Below are 17,713 nucleotides of genomic sequence, written 5' to 3'. Positions count from 1 at the left end.
GTCAGAAATAAAAAGTCAAAAAAAAAAAAAAAAAGTAGTCATGAGAATCAACTACTATATTTGTAGGAGCCATCTTTAAGGATGGTCACTCCTTAATTGCACAAAGTTTTCTTTGCCTCATTTCCAAAATCCCTAAATTCCGGATATCAGTGTGACATACTAGCTAGACTCCACAAGCTTTCTGCAATGCCATAACACAGTGTAATTTAAAGTTCCTGCTTGGTAGCTAGATCTCTACCAAAATATGTTTCCCACTGTTTTTTTTAAGACTTAGAGAGAGAGGGAGCACAAGGAGGAAGAGGGAGGAGGAGACTCACCACTGAGCAGGGAGCTGGGATGTGGGGCAAGGGGAGGCTGGGGAAGGGGTGTGTGGGGGCTCTATCTCCGGACCCTGGGATCATGACCTGAGCCCATAGCAGATACTTAACCAACTAAACCATCCAGGTGCCCTGTGTTTCCCACTATTAATAGAACTAAATGTCCTTTCCAGACTGTTTGAATTTGTATGTAATTTTTTTGACTTGAGGTATGGATCAGGCTAGTTTGAGGGTACAATAAATTATCTGAATACTGGAAGCATCTGTACAATAGAATCATTTTCAATATATCTTTTAACGGCTATTCATCTTTTAAAATTAATGGCTATTCATCTTTTAAAATCATCATTGTAGTAATGAAGAAGCATTTGTCCTTCCTAGCACTATTTATATGATCCAGCAGGCTCTGGGTTACTATTTATTGGTGGTTTCAGTTTTCCAGTGTGCAGATTTGAATGGATGGCATCATGGCATTGTCATAAGTAATATACTGTTTTAGTTTCATTTAGGCAAGTTTATATGTTTGGGTGGGTAATGGCAGTTTTAAATTATTGAATTGTAATTGTGTAAGTATGTATAAAAACAAAAAATACATGATAAAAATGATCCTTTTTTGGTCATGATTATTTGGATTTAAAATAACTATAGCTTGAAATATTTAGTTTGGAATAAATCAAGCCCTAAACATTCTGGTTTATTTTTTAAAAATTATTTAAGGGGTGCCCGAGTGGCTCAGTTGGTTAAGCACTTAACTCGTGATTTTGACTCAGGTTATGATATTGGGGCCATGAGGTTGAGCCCCCCCCCCCCAGGTGGGCTTCTTGCTTAGCAGAAATCTTCACTCTGCTTGAGATTCTCTCTCTCCGTCTCTCTCTGCACCTCTCCCTCTAAAATAAATAATCTATTAAAAAAATTATTTGAGAGACTTTAATTCTCAACTTATCACTTTATCAGATTTGCCTGACTTTGAACTTCTAGCCAGTTGATGAATTTTATTTTATTTCATTTTATTTTTTTGACAGAGAGCACAAGCAGGGTAACGGCAGGCAGAGAGAGTGGATGAAGCAGGCTCCCTATTCAGCAGAGAACCCAGTGAGCTAAAGGCAGACACTTAACTGACTGAGCCACCCAAGCACCTCTAGTTGATGAATTTTAGATAGTAGATATTCCTTACCCTTTTCTCTTCATAATGAGGTTTTACTGGTTTTCTTTTCAAATAGGATAATTTTGTTCTTTTCAAATAGGATAGATTTTTTTTTGCACATATATTTTGGTAGAACTCCTTTTTATCTCTGAGCATATATAAGTCTCCACTTCCTTTGTTATTCTGAATTTTGCACTATCCTCAAAATTTTTTATTACTAAGATCTTAACATCTATAAGAAGCAGTCTTGTGGGGATCCCTGGGTGGCGCAGCGGTTTGGCGCCTGCCTTTGGCCCAGGGCGCGATCCTGGGGGACCCGGGATCGAATCCCACGTCGGGCTCCTGGTGCTTCCTCTGCCCGCTTCTCCCTCTGCCTGTGTTTCTGCCTCTCTCTCTCTCTCTGTGACTACCATAAATGAATAAAAATTAAGAAAAAAAATATTTAAAAAAAAAAAAAAAAGAAGCAGTCTTGTGAGTTTAAAAACTAACAGTGGTCCCAGTTACTTGCCTGGCCACTAGCTATTCTGAAAGGTGACCTGTCTCAATTTTTACTTTTTCTGGTTAGGAAAGCAACCCTAGTCACCAAGACAAATATTTAAAGGCATTTTAAGTTCATTTTATTTATTATAGCTCAAATTTTCCATCACAAAATGATTATAAGCTTTTTTTTTTTTAAATTTTTTTTTAATTTTTTTATTTATTTATGATAGTCACAGAGAGAGAGAGAGAGAGAGGCAGAGACACAGGCGGAGGGAGAAGCAGGCTCCATGCACCGGGAGCCCGATGTGGGATTCGATCCCGGGTCTCCAGGATCGCGCCCTGGGCCAAAGGCAGGCGCCAAACCGCTGCGCCACCCAGGGATCCCTGATTATAAGCTTTTAAAAGTATAATAAAATAAGTTCTGTTAAATATGTTTATTTTCTTTTTTTTTTTTTTTTTTTAATTTTTATTTATTCATGATAGTCACAGAGAGAGAGAGAAAGGCAGAGACACAGGCGGAGGAAGAAGCAGGCTCCATGCATCGGGAGCCTGATGTGGGATTCGATCCCGGGTCTCCAGGATCGCGCCCTAGGCCAAAGGCCAAACCGCTGCGCCACCCAGGGATCCCCCAAGTCACTAACATTCTCTCTTTAGTTTTACTCAGTGACTTACCTTGCATTCACATTTCACGTTCATATTAGCATTTTTATCCTAGGTACTTTTTAGTGCTTTTCCTTAAGAGTTTTCTCTTAACCCATTCAATGCTTTTAATTAACTTATTTCCAAACTTTTCTTTGTTTCCATAATGAATATTTATAGGATTCTCGTATTTTAGCCATTTCCAAGAATGCCATTTTACTAGTTTTATTAGTAATATTTAAACATTCCAAAATACATGCCTAAGTAGCATCATCAAATTTAATAGAGCTGGAAAAGAGCAGATTTAGTGTGGAGAAGTATGCTGTTAGAATATTTATTAGTTGTGTACATTTTGCTAGCAGTGTAGGAATGTCAGATGATCCCTGCCTACTAGGATCATGTTTAATTCAGTCAATATAATTACCACTGTAAGGGGTAAAACCTTTTGGAACACGATGGGAGTGTTGAGGGTCTAACTCTTGGTCTCAGCTCAGGTCTTGATCTCAGGGTTGTGAATTCGGGTCCTTCATTAGATCCGAGCATTAAAAAAAAAAAAAAAAGTCAATATAAAGGAAGTAGTCAAAAAAAAATAAAAATAAAAAAATAAAGGAAGTAGTCTGTTGTTTTTAACTTTTCTCCACAAAGAAGAAAAGTGGTGGAATTTTCAGAGAGGATTCTTAACAATATTACCAGTTTGAAAGGACACAATAAGGAATATAGATAGCTTTTTTTTTCCTCTAGTTTTTGCTTACTATTAAATACAATCAAACAAAACACCAAAATGGGGTGGGGAGGTGGATAGCAAATACCAGTTGCTTTAAATGTTTTACCTTAATCTTTCTTTTTATAGGGAATTGACTCTCTTTTGGAGTAAACTACAAAGAAGAATTGACCCTTCTTTAGACACTTTTTTGGAGCGCTGTCGTCAGTTTGGTGTCATAGCTAAAACACAGCAGCATTTATTTTGCCTGATTAGAGTTATACAAACTGAAGTGAGTAATTTTGCTTTTTTATGATAATTGTCCTGAAATGGAGGAATGAGTGGGGAGATAACTTCTCAGGCAACTCCTCTTAGATGAGGGAAAATGAGAAATAATGGGCTTTAATAAGATTATGGAACTGGACATATCTAGCTGTTTCTACGGATTGACCTTCTGGAATCTATAGCTTTTCTTAATTTGAAGGGACAGGCCATTGGAGTAAAGAACAATTATGTTTCTGAGCTGTCACTTCAACTACTCTATATCTACTTTTACTAGAATAATTTTCTGTTTTTATATTTTCCTTAAGAATGGAATGATACATTTTCTAAGTGTTGAAAGAGTAGAACAGTTCCAGAATCAACTGTATATAAATTGTAAACCTCTGTGAAAACCAATTGGAAGCAAGTTAGATATTTTCAGGAAATAAATATTTGCTAAAATGAGAGGAAGCACCATATATAAAGCCTTGTGTTTTGAGTTCAGCCCTATATATATGCTAAGCCTACCAGCCTAGAGATTCAGGATGAATCTTAACTCTATTTTTGCTCTATTTTTGTGTTGTTTTTAGTATCTGCTCATGAGTGAGCTCTTAGTATACCCGTATCTATAATGGCAAATGGGTATGTTTTATGGGTTACTTCTTTGACAACATCCAAGAATTGTTTATACCAAAGTCAAGGCACAGTTGTATCTTTGATACATCCTGTCTCTTTTAATGTTGTAACCGTCTATATCCTATACTTTTTTTTGAAATATGTTAGTCTGGTCTTTTCTAGTGAAGACAGGAAGAAGCAAAACATTTTATTAAAAGTAAATTCAGTAAATAAATAAATAAATAAATAAACGTAAATTCATGGTCAGATAGATAACTTAGGTGATAATTATTTAATTACCTAACTAAATAAGTTAAATATAACTTTATAAATATAAGTTAAGTTATATTTAACTTACTTAGTTAAACCTTTATTTTTTAAAAATTACTTCTTGCTATATGACATAATCATAGGAATGATACTGTATTTACAGGATCCCTTTACACTTGAGGGGAGGAGAGAACCTCTCACCTCTCATACAAAGGTGAGAGTCACTGGGGGGGGGGGTCACTTTAGAATTCTACTTACCATGAGAAACCACAGAAAATGAGAAAGCTGCTAGAGGACTAGGGAAAATGGGTTTCTGACACAGACTAAGGAATTTCTGTCCATTTGCATAACCAGACCCATTTCTCTTTAAGCCTAGTCTAGGGTACTTTCTACTATAATCATTCATGATAATTGGCCTGAAGGGTAGAAAATATGTGGACTGGTGGGTGGAAGGGAAGTGAGATAGAATTCCTTTCAAACTGAGAGACTCACTTCTAGGTTTTTAAAGAGAGATGATCTAACCTATTTCAGTTAGGATCTAGTTCTGCTATGAATGGTAGATATCCTGCAATAGTAGTGGTCTAAAGAAGATGGAAGTTTCTCCCTTTCTCGTATAGATAAATAATCCAGGCAGACAGGCGAAGGTGGCTTATAGTGGCTCCACTTAATGGAAACCCAGGTACCTTTTGTCTGTCTACAGTCAATATATAGTTTGATCTCATATTCTAAAACCTAACTATTTCAGTCCTAGGTATCATGTCTCCATTCCAGATAGCAAGGTGGCGGGGGCGAGGGGAGTGGAAAAACCACAGGAACCACACTATGATACACCTTTTCCTCACTCCCTCCAGTATATATACACACAAACACACACACACACACAGAGACAGACAGATACAGGGCCATCCATATCTAGCTGCAAGGGAGACGAGATATATTCATTATTTCAGGTTACTTACTTTATAACCGATAGAAATCAGGTATTCTGTTCTTAGAGTAAAAGAGGGGAAAGGATATTGGGAGGCAACTAGTAAAAAGTGACATAGACCTTGGGATGGAACAGGTTAATGATGCTGAAAAGCTTGTATGGGCTTTAGGCCTCTTATGGCAATAGTGGGGACGCCTGGGTGGCTCACTGGTTGAGAGTCTGCCTGTGGCTCAGGGCGTGATCCTGGAGTTCCGGGATCAAGTTCCACATTGGGCTCCCTACATGGAGCCTGCTTCTCCCTCTGCCTGTGTCTCTGCCTCTCTCTCTGTGTCTCTCATGAATAAATAAATAAATAAATAAATAAATAAATAAATAAATAAATAAAATCTTTAAAAAAAAAAAAAAAAGAAGGCAACAATGAGTATATAATGGAGAGGGCCTTATTATAATACCTTTTATCTTCTGGGCTTCCATTTTATATAAATAGCTTAAGCCAGAGTACATCATCATAGAAGTCACATAAAGTTATGTGACTTGTAAGGATCATAAACCTGTTTTGCAGCAGAGTCAGGACTAGACCATGGGTATCTTGACAAATTGCATAATGTGATTATCATTTATAAATTAGAGCACAGAGAACTTGGAGGATCTGATAAGTTTTAAAATAAGTCACAAATAATCTGTTCTCAACAAATTATGATTACTTAAACTCCATTTTGGAAGACTGAGATAAACAGCAGAGAATGTCTATTCTTTCTTAGTCAAATCTGGTTAAAAGGGTAAACTGATGAAATCACTAAGCACTGTTCAAAAAATAGACTGAAAATACCATTATACATTCTAAACAAGTATACCAAGAAGTTACTTGTTAAAAGATGGTGAATATATTAGAATTAGGATATGGAATATGGAAATAAATTTTGAAGACATTGATAGATAAAACTAAATTGATTTTAAACCAGGTAGCTGAAGGAATGAGAGTGGTGAGATACATTATATCCAGGGCACATGGGATATAGGCATGTCAGATAAGCTTTGGAATTTTTATTGGCTGTGTAAAGTGGTTAAGAACTCGGGTTATGTACAAAGATCGCTTTAAGTTTAAATCCTTGTTCCTCTGCTTATTAGCTGGTGACTTTGGGCAATTAACCTACTGAGCTGTGGTTTCTTCATCTATAAAATGAGGATAATATATGAAAAGAGTATTTGGAGTAGTGCCTAGAATGTAGTAAGGGTTCTGTAAATTGATGGTAGTTGTTTCTTTGTGTTCCTAGAATTAGAATGGTGCCCAACACAGAAGAATTGCTTAACAAATTGATTACCAATGTGAACAACAATTTATCCTCAGTTATTTTACATGGTATTCTGTTGAATACTTATGATGTGCCAGCAACATAGTAATCACTTTATATTATCTTCATTTTCATAACAATACTAGGAGGAAAATCTAACATTACCACTACTGTTATCATTTTATAGATGAGGCAGCAACAACTTAGAATTTAAGAACTTGTCACTGTAGTGAAGCTGGTATTCAAAGGTAGTCAAAATCTGATTCAAAATTCTATGCTCTTGGGGACCTGGCTGGCTCAGTTTGTAGACCATGTGACTCTTGTCTCAGAGTCATGAATAGAGCCCCATGTTGGGCAGAGGTAAAACTTTTAAAAAACCTTTATGCTCTTAAGTACCAAATTTTAAGCCACTCTGCCATATAATCAATCCCACTTTACTTTGCTCATATTTTCACATTCCATTTCAGTCTCTCACATAAATCATTTTGTATGCACTAGCCTTTTATCACATAATGACCAGATCTTTTTCCTGATTTTTGACTAGTTTCCGAGAACCTCTTGCTATATAGAGATTTAAAGACTCTGTTGTTTTTCCCATGGGAAGTACTTTCCCATAAAGTACTAATTATTTTATGAGAAAATAGGGCAAGGGCACTTGGGTGGCTCAGTCAGTTAAGTATCAGACTCCTGATTTCAGCTCAGGTTATGATTTCAGAGTTGTGAGATCCAGCTTTGGTTCAGGCTTGCTTGAGATTCTCTCCTTCTGCCCCTCCCACCTCTAAAAAAAGGGGTTGGGGGCAATGGGGCATCATTTATTTTAGCCTTAAGATTTTGAAAACACCCAGCTTCTCCTGACCCATGTGTTTCTTCAATTGAATTCAATCCTAGACTCACTTTTATACAGGTGTTTCCTCTTATACCCATTTATTTAAGCCCTGTCCTTCTAACCAGCTTAAGACAATTCTTTTTTGCATCAACTTCAATGACCTTATTTATCCTGAATTCCTTTGAATTCATATACCTTTATTGTTTATATACATTTGGCATATAAGCAAATTCTTTGAGGGTTAGAGATTGCTTTAATATGTAGTGCCTTATAAAGTTGGACACTATAAATGTTCATTGTTATTCATGGTTGTAACATCTAAGCAGGATCTAAATGTCAGTTGCAGGAAGAGAGAGTAAACATAAATTTAAGAACTCTAAAAGTTCTGAGAAGTCTATATCTTACCAATATTCCTTGAATGAATATTTAATATGAAAAAGAATAATGACTTTCCCCCCTATTTTTCTTACAGGCTCAAGATGCTGGTCTTGGGGTGTCAATTTTACTATGTGTCAGAGCTCTTCAGCTCAGATCAAGCGAAGATGAAGAAATGAAGGCATCAGTTTGTAAAACAATTGCTTGTCTTTTACCAGAAGATTTAGAGGTCAGACGAGCCTGTCAGCTTACAGAATTCTTAATTGAACCCAGTTTGGATGGATTTAATATGTTGGAAGAACTGTATTTGCAGCCAGATCAAAAATTTGATGAAGAAAATGCACCAGTTCCAAATTCTCTCCGATGTGAGCTCTTACTAGCTTTAAAGGCCCACTGGCCTTTTGATCCTGAATTTTGGGACTGGAAAACTTTAAAACGACACTGTCACCAACTGCTAGGACAAGAAGCCTCCGATTCTGATGATGATCTAAGTGGCTATGAAATGTCTATTAATGACACAGATGTTTTAGAATCATTTCTCAGTGATTATGAGGAAGGTAAAGAAGATAAACAATACAGAAGAAGAGATTTAACAGATCAGCATAAAGAGAAAAGAGACAAAAAACCTATTGGTTCTTCTGAAAGATACCAGAGGTGGCTTCAATATAAATTTTTCTGTTTGTTATGTAAGCGGGAATGTATAGAGGCCAGGATTCTTCATCATTCTAAGATGCATATGGAAGATGGAATTTACACCTGTCCAGTTTGTATTAAAAAATTCAAGAGAAAAGAAATATTTGTTCCTCATGTGATGGAACATGTTAAAATGCCACCAAGCAGAAGGGACCGCTCTAGAAAGAAATTACTGTTGAAAGGCTCTCAAAAGGGAATTTGTCCCAAGAGCCCCTCTGCAACCCTGGAGCAAAACCAGTCCTTGGATGAACAAGCCAAAGGAGAGTCTCATGAATATGTCACATTCAGCAAACTAGAAGATTGCCACCTGCAAGACAGAGATCTGTACCCATGTCCTGGCACAGACTGTTCCCGTGTATTTAAACAATTTAAATACTTAAGTGTGCATCTTAAAGCTGAACACCAAAATAATGATGAAAATGCCAAGCACTACTTGGATATGAAAAACAGAAGAGAGAAGTGTACTTACTGTCGACGACATTTCATGTCTGCTTTTCACCTGCGGGAGCATGAACAAGTGCATTGTGGTCCTCAACCTTATATGTGTGTATCTATAGATTGCTATGCAAGGTTTGGATCAGTGAATGAACTACTTAACCATAAACAAAAACATGATGATCTGCGTTATAAATGTGAATTAAATGGCTGTAATATTGTTTTCAGTGACTTGGGACAGCTTTACCACCATGAAGCACAACACTTTAGGGATGCATCTTACACATGCAACTTTGTTGGCTGTAAAAAGTTCTATTATTCCAAAATTGAATACCAAGATCACCTCTCAATGCATAATGTTGAAAGTTCAAATGGAGATGTGAAAAAATCAGTGAAACTTGAGGAGGCTGCGCCAGGTGAAAAGCAAGATTGTATCAATCAGCCCCATCTACTTGACCAAACTGATAAATCACATTTACCTGAGGATCTTCTTTTCTGTGCAGGATCAGCTAATTCTCAAATAGAAACTGCAGAAAATCTGAAAGAAAACAGTGACAGTAATTCTAGTGATCAGTTAAGTCATAGCTCTTCAGCTTCCTTGAATGAAGAGTTAATTGATACACTGGATCACTCTGAAACCATGCAGGATATATTATTATCTCATGAGAAGGTCTTTGTGCCCTCCAGTTTAAAAGAAAAATGTTCCAGTGTGGCAGTTTGTTTTGATGGGACTAAGTTTACCTGTGGTTTTGATGGCTGTGGTTCCACATACAAAAATGCAAGAGGGATGCAAAAGCATTTACGGAAGGTTCACCCATACCATTTCAAACCCAAAAAGATAAAGACAAAAGATCTCTTTCCCTGTTTGGGTAATGAACATAATCAAACAACTGAAAAGTTTGATGCAGAACCTAAACCCAGCTCAGATACAAACAGTGACTCCCCCGATGAAGGTCTAGATCACAATATTCATACTAAATGCAAACGAGAATATCAAGGTTATTCCACAGAAGCTTCCATTTGTGCTTCTAAAAGGCCGTGTACAGAGGATACCATGTTGGAACTTTTGTTACGCTTGAAACATTTAAGCTTGAAAAACTCAATGACACATGGATCTTTCTCAGGGTCATTGCAGGGGTACCCATCCAGTGGTGCTAAGTCTCTTCAATCGGTTTCACCTATATCAGACCTTAATTTTCAGAATCAAGATGAGAATATGCCAAGTCAGTACCTGGCACAGTTGGCAGCTAAGCCTTTTTTCTGTGAGCTTCAAGGATGCAAATATGAATTTGTGACCAGAGAGGCTTTGTTAATGCATTATCTTAAAAAACATAATTATTCAAAAGAAAAAGTCCTTCAGTTAACCATGTTTCAACATCGGTATTCCCCATTCCAGTGTCATATTTGCCAAAGGTCATTTACAAGAAAAACACATCTTAGGATTCATTATAAAAATAAACATCAGATTGGCAGTGACAGAGTAACTCACAAACTGTTAGATAATGAAAAATGTGATCATGAAGGCCCGTGCTCAGTAGACAGATTAAAAGGTGATTGCCCTACAGAACTTGGCCGTGATCCCAGCAGTAACTCTGAGAAGCCACACTGTCACTCTAAAAAGGATGAATGCAGTTCAGAAACAGATTTGGAGTCATCCTGCGAAGAAACAGAAAGTAAAACATCTGATATTTCATCACCAATAGGTAGCCATAGAGAAGAAGGAGAAGGAAGAGAGGGACGAGGTAGCAGGAGAACTGTTGCTAAAGGAAATCTCTGCTATATTTTGAATAAATACCACAAACCATTCCATTGTATCCATAAAACTTGCAACTCCTCATTCACCAATCTAAAAGGCTTGATTCGTCATTACAGAACTGTACATCAGTACAACAAAGAACAATTATGTTTAGAGAAAGACAAAGCAAGAACCAAAAGGGAACTTGTCAAATGTAAAAAGATATTTGCTTGCAAATATAAGGAATGTAACAAACGCTTCCTGTGTTCCAAAGCTCTTGCTAAGCACTGTAGTGACTCTCATAACCTAGACCATATTGAAGAGCCTAAAGTGCTTTCTGAAGCTGAATCTGCAGCAAGGTTTTCCTGTAACCAGCCTCAGTGCCCTGCTGTTTTTTATACATTCAGCAAGTTGAAGCACCACTTGATGGAACAGCATAATATTGAAGGAGAAATACATTCAGATTATGAAATTCATTGCGATCTTAATGGCTGTGGCCAGATTTTCACCCATCGCAGTAATTATTCTCAACATGTATATTACCGACATAAAGACTATTATGATGATCTGTTTAGAAGCCAGAAAGTGGCAAATGAAAGGCTACTAAGGAGTGAAAAGGGGTGTCCTACAGCGCTCACTCAAGGGCATGAACATCAGACTACCAGGAGATCATTTAATGCTAAAGCTAAAAAATGTAGTTTAATCAAAGAAAAGAAGGCTCCGATTAGTTTTAAAACAAGAGCTGAAGCCCTCCATATGTGTGTGGAGCAGTCTGAGCACACACAGTATCCCTGCATGGTTCAAGGATGCTTATCTGTGGTGAAGTTGGAGAGCAGCATAGTGAGGCATTATAAACGCACCCATCAGATGAGTAGTGCCTATTTAGAGCAACAGATGGAAAATCTTGTCGTCTGTGTTAAGTATGGTACCAAAATTAAGGAAGAGCCCCCTTCTGAAGCAGACCCCTATATAAAGAAAGAAGAAAATAGCTGTGAATCAGAGCGCACGAAGCACAGCCATTCCCCAGGTGACAGTAGCGTCCCTGCCCAGAGCACTGATTCCCTTCATCCAGGCGAAAGGGAGGGAGGTCAGAAAGGATGTACAGAAAGCAAACCAGTGTTTGATGCAGATACTTTGCTCTACAGAGGAACTTTGAAATGTAACCATAGTTCGGAAACCACTTCTTTGGAACAATGTAATATAGTTCAGCCTCCTCCTTGTAAAATAGAAAATTCCATACCTAATCCTAGTGGGACTGAAAGTGGGACTTACTTCACAAGTTTCCAGCTGCCTTTACCAAGGATCAAAGACTCAGAAACTGGGCAGCAAAGTTCAGGGCAAGAAAACACTGTAAAAAATTCAACCCATGTCCCAAAAGAGAATTTTAGGAAGCATCCACAGCCTAGGTCATTTGATTTGAAGACTTACAAACCTATGGGATTTGAATCTTCATTTCTGAAATTTATTCAGGAAAGTGAAGAGAAAGAAGACGATTTTGATGATTGGGAGCCTTCGGAGCACTTAACATTAAGTAATTCTTCACAACCCAGTAATGACTTAACAGGGAGTGTTATGGCAAATAATATGGTGAATGACAATGACCCTGAAGTTGACATACCTCATTCTTCCAGTGACTCTGCAATTCATGAGAACCTGACTGCAATCCCACCTTTGATAGTAGCTGAGACAGCAGCAGTTCCTTCCTTGGAGAACCTGAGGGTTGTATTGGACAAAGCATTAACAGACTGTGGAGAGCTTGCCTTAAAACAGCTTCATTATCTACGGCCAGTGGTTGTCCTTGAAAGATCTAAGTTTTCCACACCAATTTTAGACTTGTTTCCAACAAAAAAGACCGATGAGCTTTGTGTAGGAAGTTCCTAAATAGCAATTTTGTTTTAGAAACAGACTGGCTCCAACACTGCAACATGGGGACAATTGCCAACTTGAACAAAGGCTGAGAACCAGCCACACTGTTGTTTAGGGTAGAATAGGCTGTGTATTTACATGAATGTATAATATCTATGTCAGCAGTATTGGCTGAGTCCATTAGCTCTCCAGTTGGTTTATTGATTGGGTTTTTTTGTTTGTTTGTTTGTTTATTAAAAAAATGGAACTGTACTCTTGTTTGGTGCTAATTAATACATCAAAATATATTGGGGCTTCCTTTTTCAAATTAAGTGTGCATGATTGTATATGGAACAAATACTAAGATCCCAGGGTGGGAGGGCTAGGGAAAGGGATATGGAGTTCTTACTTGACTTGAATGTGCACCTGAGGGTGCTTTGTGTAATATATTGTACACTACAGCATCTTATATTTTTTGAGTTGAGTTTCAATAAATTACAATTTTTCACCCATTTCTTGTTTACTCATAATGAGTTTTCATACCATACATAAACTGCACTTAATATTTTCTGGAATGTGCACTTGTATTTGCCCCAATAGTTTTTCTTGTTAACCAAACCATTTCGATACAGCTTCTTTCTGAATGACAATATATTGTCTTTAAATTTTTGTGCAAAGAAAAATCTAAAATTGAATAGTCCCAAGAGTCAAGATAGCTCCCAAAAAAGGATGTCCAGGAGTTGCCTGGGTAGAAGGAGAAAATACCAAGTAGAACATGAAGGGCATAGATGTGTGCAGTCATGTTTCCAGGGAACCACAAGTAATTTGGTAGGCTGCAATGAAAGAGAAGCACTGAGGTGGATGAGATTATTGTAGAGATAGGTGGCAGGAACCCAACCATGAATGCTAAGGAGTTTGGACTTGAAGCCACAGGCAGCTGAGACCCTTTGAAGGATTTGAACAAAATAACATGATGAAGTTCATTGTAATAATGTTAAGTCAGTAACAATTTGTAGGTCACTTTAGTATGATTGAGACACCTGGTGGATTCATTCTTAAGACTCCTTATACTAGAGACTTTTTGGCCCGGAACAAGAAAAAGTTGCTAATTGTCTTAAGACTGAACTACATCCATTCATCCACTCCTGACTTATACCCTCTGAAAGGATATAGTTAGTCCGTTTGTAGGGGAGCCAAACCCTAAATTTCAGAACCCTATTGAAAGTTTGCTTCAAGTACAAGCCTAAATGATTTATCCTAAATCACTTTCTATTCCAGTTGGAGATATTGTTTCATTTTGTGGACTTACTAACGACCATGTTTTATGTCAAACCCAGCATGTGAAGTTACATGACAATATAGAAGGTCAGAGTTTTGTACTTTTATTACTATCGTTTATATTTGATGTGTCTTTAGGATTTATCCCCAATGCTGGTATGAACCTGGAAGCAATGACTTTGTTTTCAAAGCCCTTTTATTTTTTATTTATTTTTATTTTTACTTTTAAAGATTTTATTTATTTGAGAGAGAGTGGGTGGAGGAACAGAGGGAAAGGAACAAGCAGACCACACACTGAGCACAGAGCCCCACAAAGGGTTCTATCCTATGACCCTGAGATCACAACCTGAACTGAAACCCAAGAGTTGGACGCTTAACTCCGTGAGCCACCCAGGTGCCCCTCAGAGTCTTTTTAAATTCAAGATCTGCCCTGTAACTGACAGAAGTTGAGAGTGCCACTTTCATTCTATCCTTTTACCCAGAATGCACTTGTTTCAGTGTTTCCCCTTGTTCATGAACATGTGTGAAAGAGAGGGTGGGGAATGATGGAGAAGAAACCTTTTATTAATCCCAAATCTATCCTCTATTTGTCCTGGGTTGCCTACTTCTGACCTGCATTGCCAAGAACATAGTCATTGGAAGATGGAATTAGTCATTAACCAAATATTCAAGTGTACACGTATTTAGAGGCAGTTTCAGATGCTTAGGGAGATAAAAATCCCAAAATAAATTTGTCAAGGCATCTGCCAGTGTGGAGCCTTCATGTGAGGGCTAGGGTAGCTTAAACATTGTTAATCGTAGTGTGGCAGTGGACCTGCAGCATGGGCATCACCTTAGAGCTTGTTAGAAATGTAGAATGTCAGGCCAGGCCCCACTCCAGAACTTCTGGCCCAAAATCTACATTTTAGTAAGATCTCTAGATGATTCATAGGCACAGAAAAATTCCTGAAGCAATGGCCTAGAACATAGTGGAAAGTACTGTGAGAATTCAGGATAGCTACACTTTCTTAAAAGCACTTTACATAAAATTATCTTGTTGAATTTTCATAACTTCAGGAAGTAGGTACTTTTCCCTTCATTTGACATACAGACTTAAGGATGGAGTGTTTTCCCTAGCTGTTAGAAGCTGGGGATAGGTGGAGCCTCGTTTCCAATTTCTTCTGACTGGAAGGATATCAGGGAGTGGAACTTCATGTGAAGAAAGTACATCAAAAACAGTATATTGTTTGTGGGAGTGAATAATTGGATATAAAGTTTGAAGTGTAAGTATAAGCCAGGTCATGCAGATCCAATTCTAATTCTACATCTGTTGACGTTTTCTCATTTGAGGAAAGAGAGGAAAACTGGCTCATACTGTTTCTGTGAGCCTGTTTCTCTTTCTGAGAGGAATTTGTAAAAGTCAGAAAGGTTTCTCAGTCCCTTCTCCCCACCTCTCACCCTCACGATAGACTGTGATGCCTCTCGCTTTATCCTGCTGACTCAGGGGCAAAGCCTTCTCTTATGTAGAGCTGAGACTGGAAAGAGGGACCCGCTCTAATCTGACTTGCTTGGTCTACACCTGCAGGAATAGATTCTGTGATAGACTGCATTTGGAAGTCGGAACCACCTTGAGAACAGGAACCAGGATAGTCAGACTTAACCTGTCAACCTGTATTTGACAGGTTTCACCTGTATTCCAGGCGCCTGAAGGCACAGGAAAGCTACAGCCAAATATTCACGAAGCAACACTATCTGCCAACTCCTGGGTGTTGAACTTCACAGTTTCCTGCATCGTGGAGATGAGAGTCTAGTAAAGAAGATACACAATAAACAAAACAATACAAATGAAGCGCTACATGAGAGCTGTGGCTGTGACAGGACCCCCAAAAAAGGCCAGGAAAAGCTGCTTTGAGGAAGGGATGTTTGAAGTGAAACCCAAAGAACCAGTAGGAATTAGCCAGAGAGTATAATCGTATTGTGTGGAAAGGCTTTGTGGTGTGTTCATGACATTGATGAGTCTGGTATAGCTGGTACTGAGGCTAAAAATGGGAAAAGGAAATGAGAGAAGGCTGGATAGGTAAACAGCAACCAGGTATTTTAGGGCTATGTAACCAGCTTCTAGATTTTTGATTTTGTTTGAAAGGCAATGAAGAACGTATAAGGCATAAAGTAAGCATTGCATGAGTCCGAAGTTCCATCCTAATAGGGTCCGATGTGGAAGATTACTGGGTGGACTGGCTGGATAGATGGATAGATGACTATCTAAAGGTAGGCTGAGATGCCTTGCATATCGATAATTCTTCGTTGTTGGACGTTTTCAGGTGTCTAAGAAGGGAGTCAAACTATAAATGGGGGTTTTTTTGGACTAGATTCTTTTAAGGCACCTTACACTATTGAGATTTACAATACTGTGTATTTTGTCATAAATGTCACTACAAATAATAGTTGCACTTACCTATAAGGGTAGCTTGGGGTTTTTTGTTTTTGCTTTTTTTTTAAGATTTGTATTTATTCATGAGAGACAGAGAGAGGCAGAGACATAGGCAGAGGGAGAAGCAGGCTCCCTGCAGGGAGCCCAATGTGTGACTCAATCCTAGGACCTTGGGATCAAGACCTGAGCCAAAGGCAGATGCTCAATCACTGAGCCACCCAGGCACCCTAGCTTCTTCTTTTATACAAATTATCAAATTCCCATTACAGGCCTACAAGGTAAGGAATTACTCCCACTTCACAAATGAAGATAGATATTAGGGCTCAGGTTTAGTAATTTGCTCAAGGGAACAAGGTCAGTGAATGGGAGAGCCAAAACTTTTAACCCAGATTCATTGTACTCCCAAAAGCCTACCCTCTTAACAGCTACTCTATAAAGATTCTGTCCAAACAAGTACACAAATACGGTAATAGGCACTTGATGAATGAACAGTTTAGGCCATAAGGATATTTAGGATTCTTTTTATTTTTTTTTAATTTATTTACGATAGAGAGAGAGGCAGAGACATAGGCAGAGGGAGAAGCAGGCTCCAGGCACCGGGAGCCCGACGTGGGATTCGATCCCGGGTCTCCCGGATCGCGCCCTGAGCCAAAGGCAGGCACCAAACCGTTGTGCCACCCAGGGATCCCGATATTTAGGATTCTTTCCGGGGACTTTGCATTCACCTAATATTTTGTTTAATGCCTGTTATGTGCCAAGCCCTAGGGATACAGTAGTCAATAAAAGGGGCATGGTCCCTGTCTTCCTTAAGTTTACAACAGTCACAGAAACGCCTGGGTGGCTCAGTGGTTGATCCTCTGCCTTCGGCTCAGGGTGTGATCCTGGGCCTGGGGATCGAGCCCACTTCAGGCTCCTGTATGGAGCCTGCTTCTCCCTCTGCCTGTGTCTCTGCCTTTCTCTCTGTCTCTCATGAATAAGTAAATTTTAAAAAATTTTAAAGTTTACAACAGGGAAGACCAATGTTAAACCATAAATTGCACAAATAACTATAATTATGTCAAGTGCTTTGAAGTAAGGTGCCGTGTAACAGGGGGCTCTAATGTAGTAAGGAGAGTCTCAAGTAATGATTTAGTTGTCACAGCCCTATCTTTCTCCAAAAAGTTTCTGGTTACCATTCTTTAATGGTTTCTGACCTATGTCTAATCTATAATAGCCAAATCCAAAGTCTTATCTGAGTCACTTTTATTCCTTGCTAGAAAGAATTCTCAGTGTTGTCAGCCTCTAGCCGACTGTGGATTTAACATCAATAGCAGTCACTCTTAAATCGGTAGGTCATTTCACCCTGACATAAGTACTACATTTCCTTTTTCTTTTTTTTTAAGATTTATTTATTTATTCATGAGAGAGGGAGAGAGGCAGAGACACAGGCAGAGGGAGAAGCAGGCTCCATGCAGGGAGCCCGATGTGGGA

The 17,713-nt window shown here is 38.4% G+C and overlaps 1 protein-coding gene across 2 annotated transcripts in view; it reads left to right on the top strand.

Moving 5' to 3' along the window:
* Positions 1-12,828, top strand: part of RLF (RLF zinc finger) — a 91,389-nt gene extending 78,561 nt beyond the window's left edge. Inside the window, exons 7-8 of one of the 2 annotated variants that reach the window (XM_025983691.2) lie at positions 3,431-3,572; positions 7,945-12,828. In XM_025983691.2, coding sequence (XP_025839476.2) covers positions 3,431-3,572; positions 7,945-12,591 — 4,789 coding nt within the window. In that variant the 3' untranslated portion in view covers positions 12,592-12,828. Of the gene's footprint in view, positions 1-3,430; positions 3,573-4,556; positions 4,641-7,944 lie in introns of those variants that run through there. The other variant, XM_025983692.2, reaches the window with a different exon arrangement.
* Positions 12,829-17,713: the final 4,885 nt, after the last annotated feature.

The sequence above is a fragment of the Vulpes vulpes genome, chromosome 10 (genome assembly GCF_048418805.1).
Source record: "Vulpes vulpes isolate BD-2025 chromosome 10, VulVul3, whole genome shotgun sequence".
NCBI classification, from domain to species: Eukaryota; Metazoa; Chordata; class Mammalia; order Carnivora; family Canidae; genus Vulpes; species Vulpes vulpes.
The sequence above is the reverse complement of the archived record's forward strand: the minus strand, read 5'-3'. Positions and strand labels throughout refer to the sequence as shown.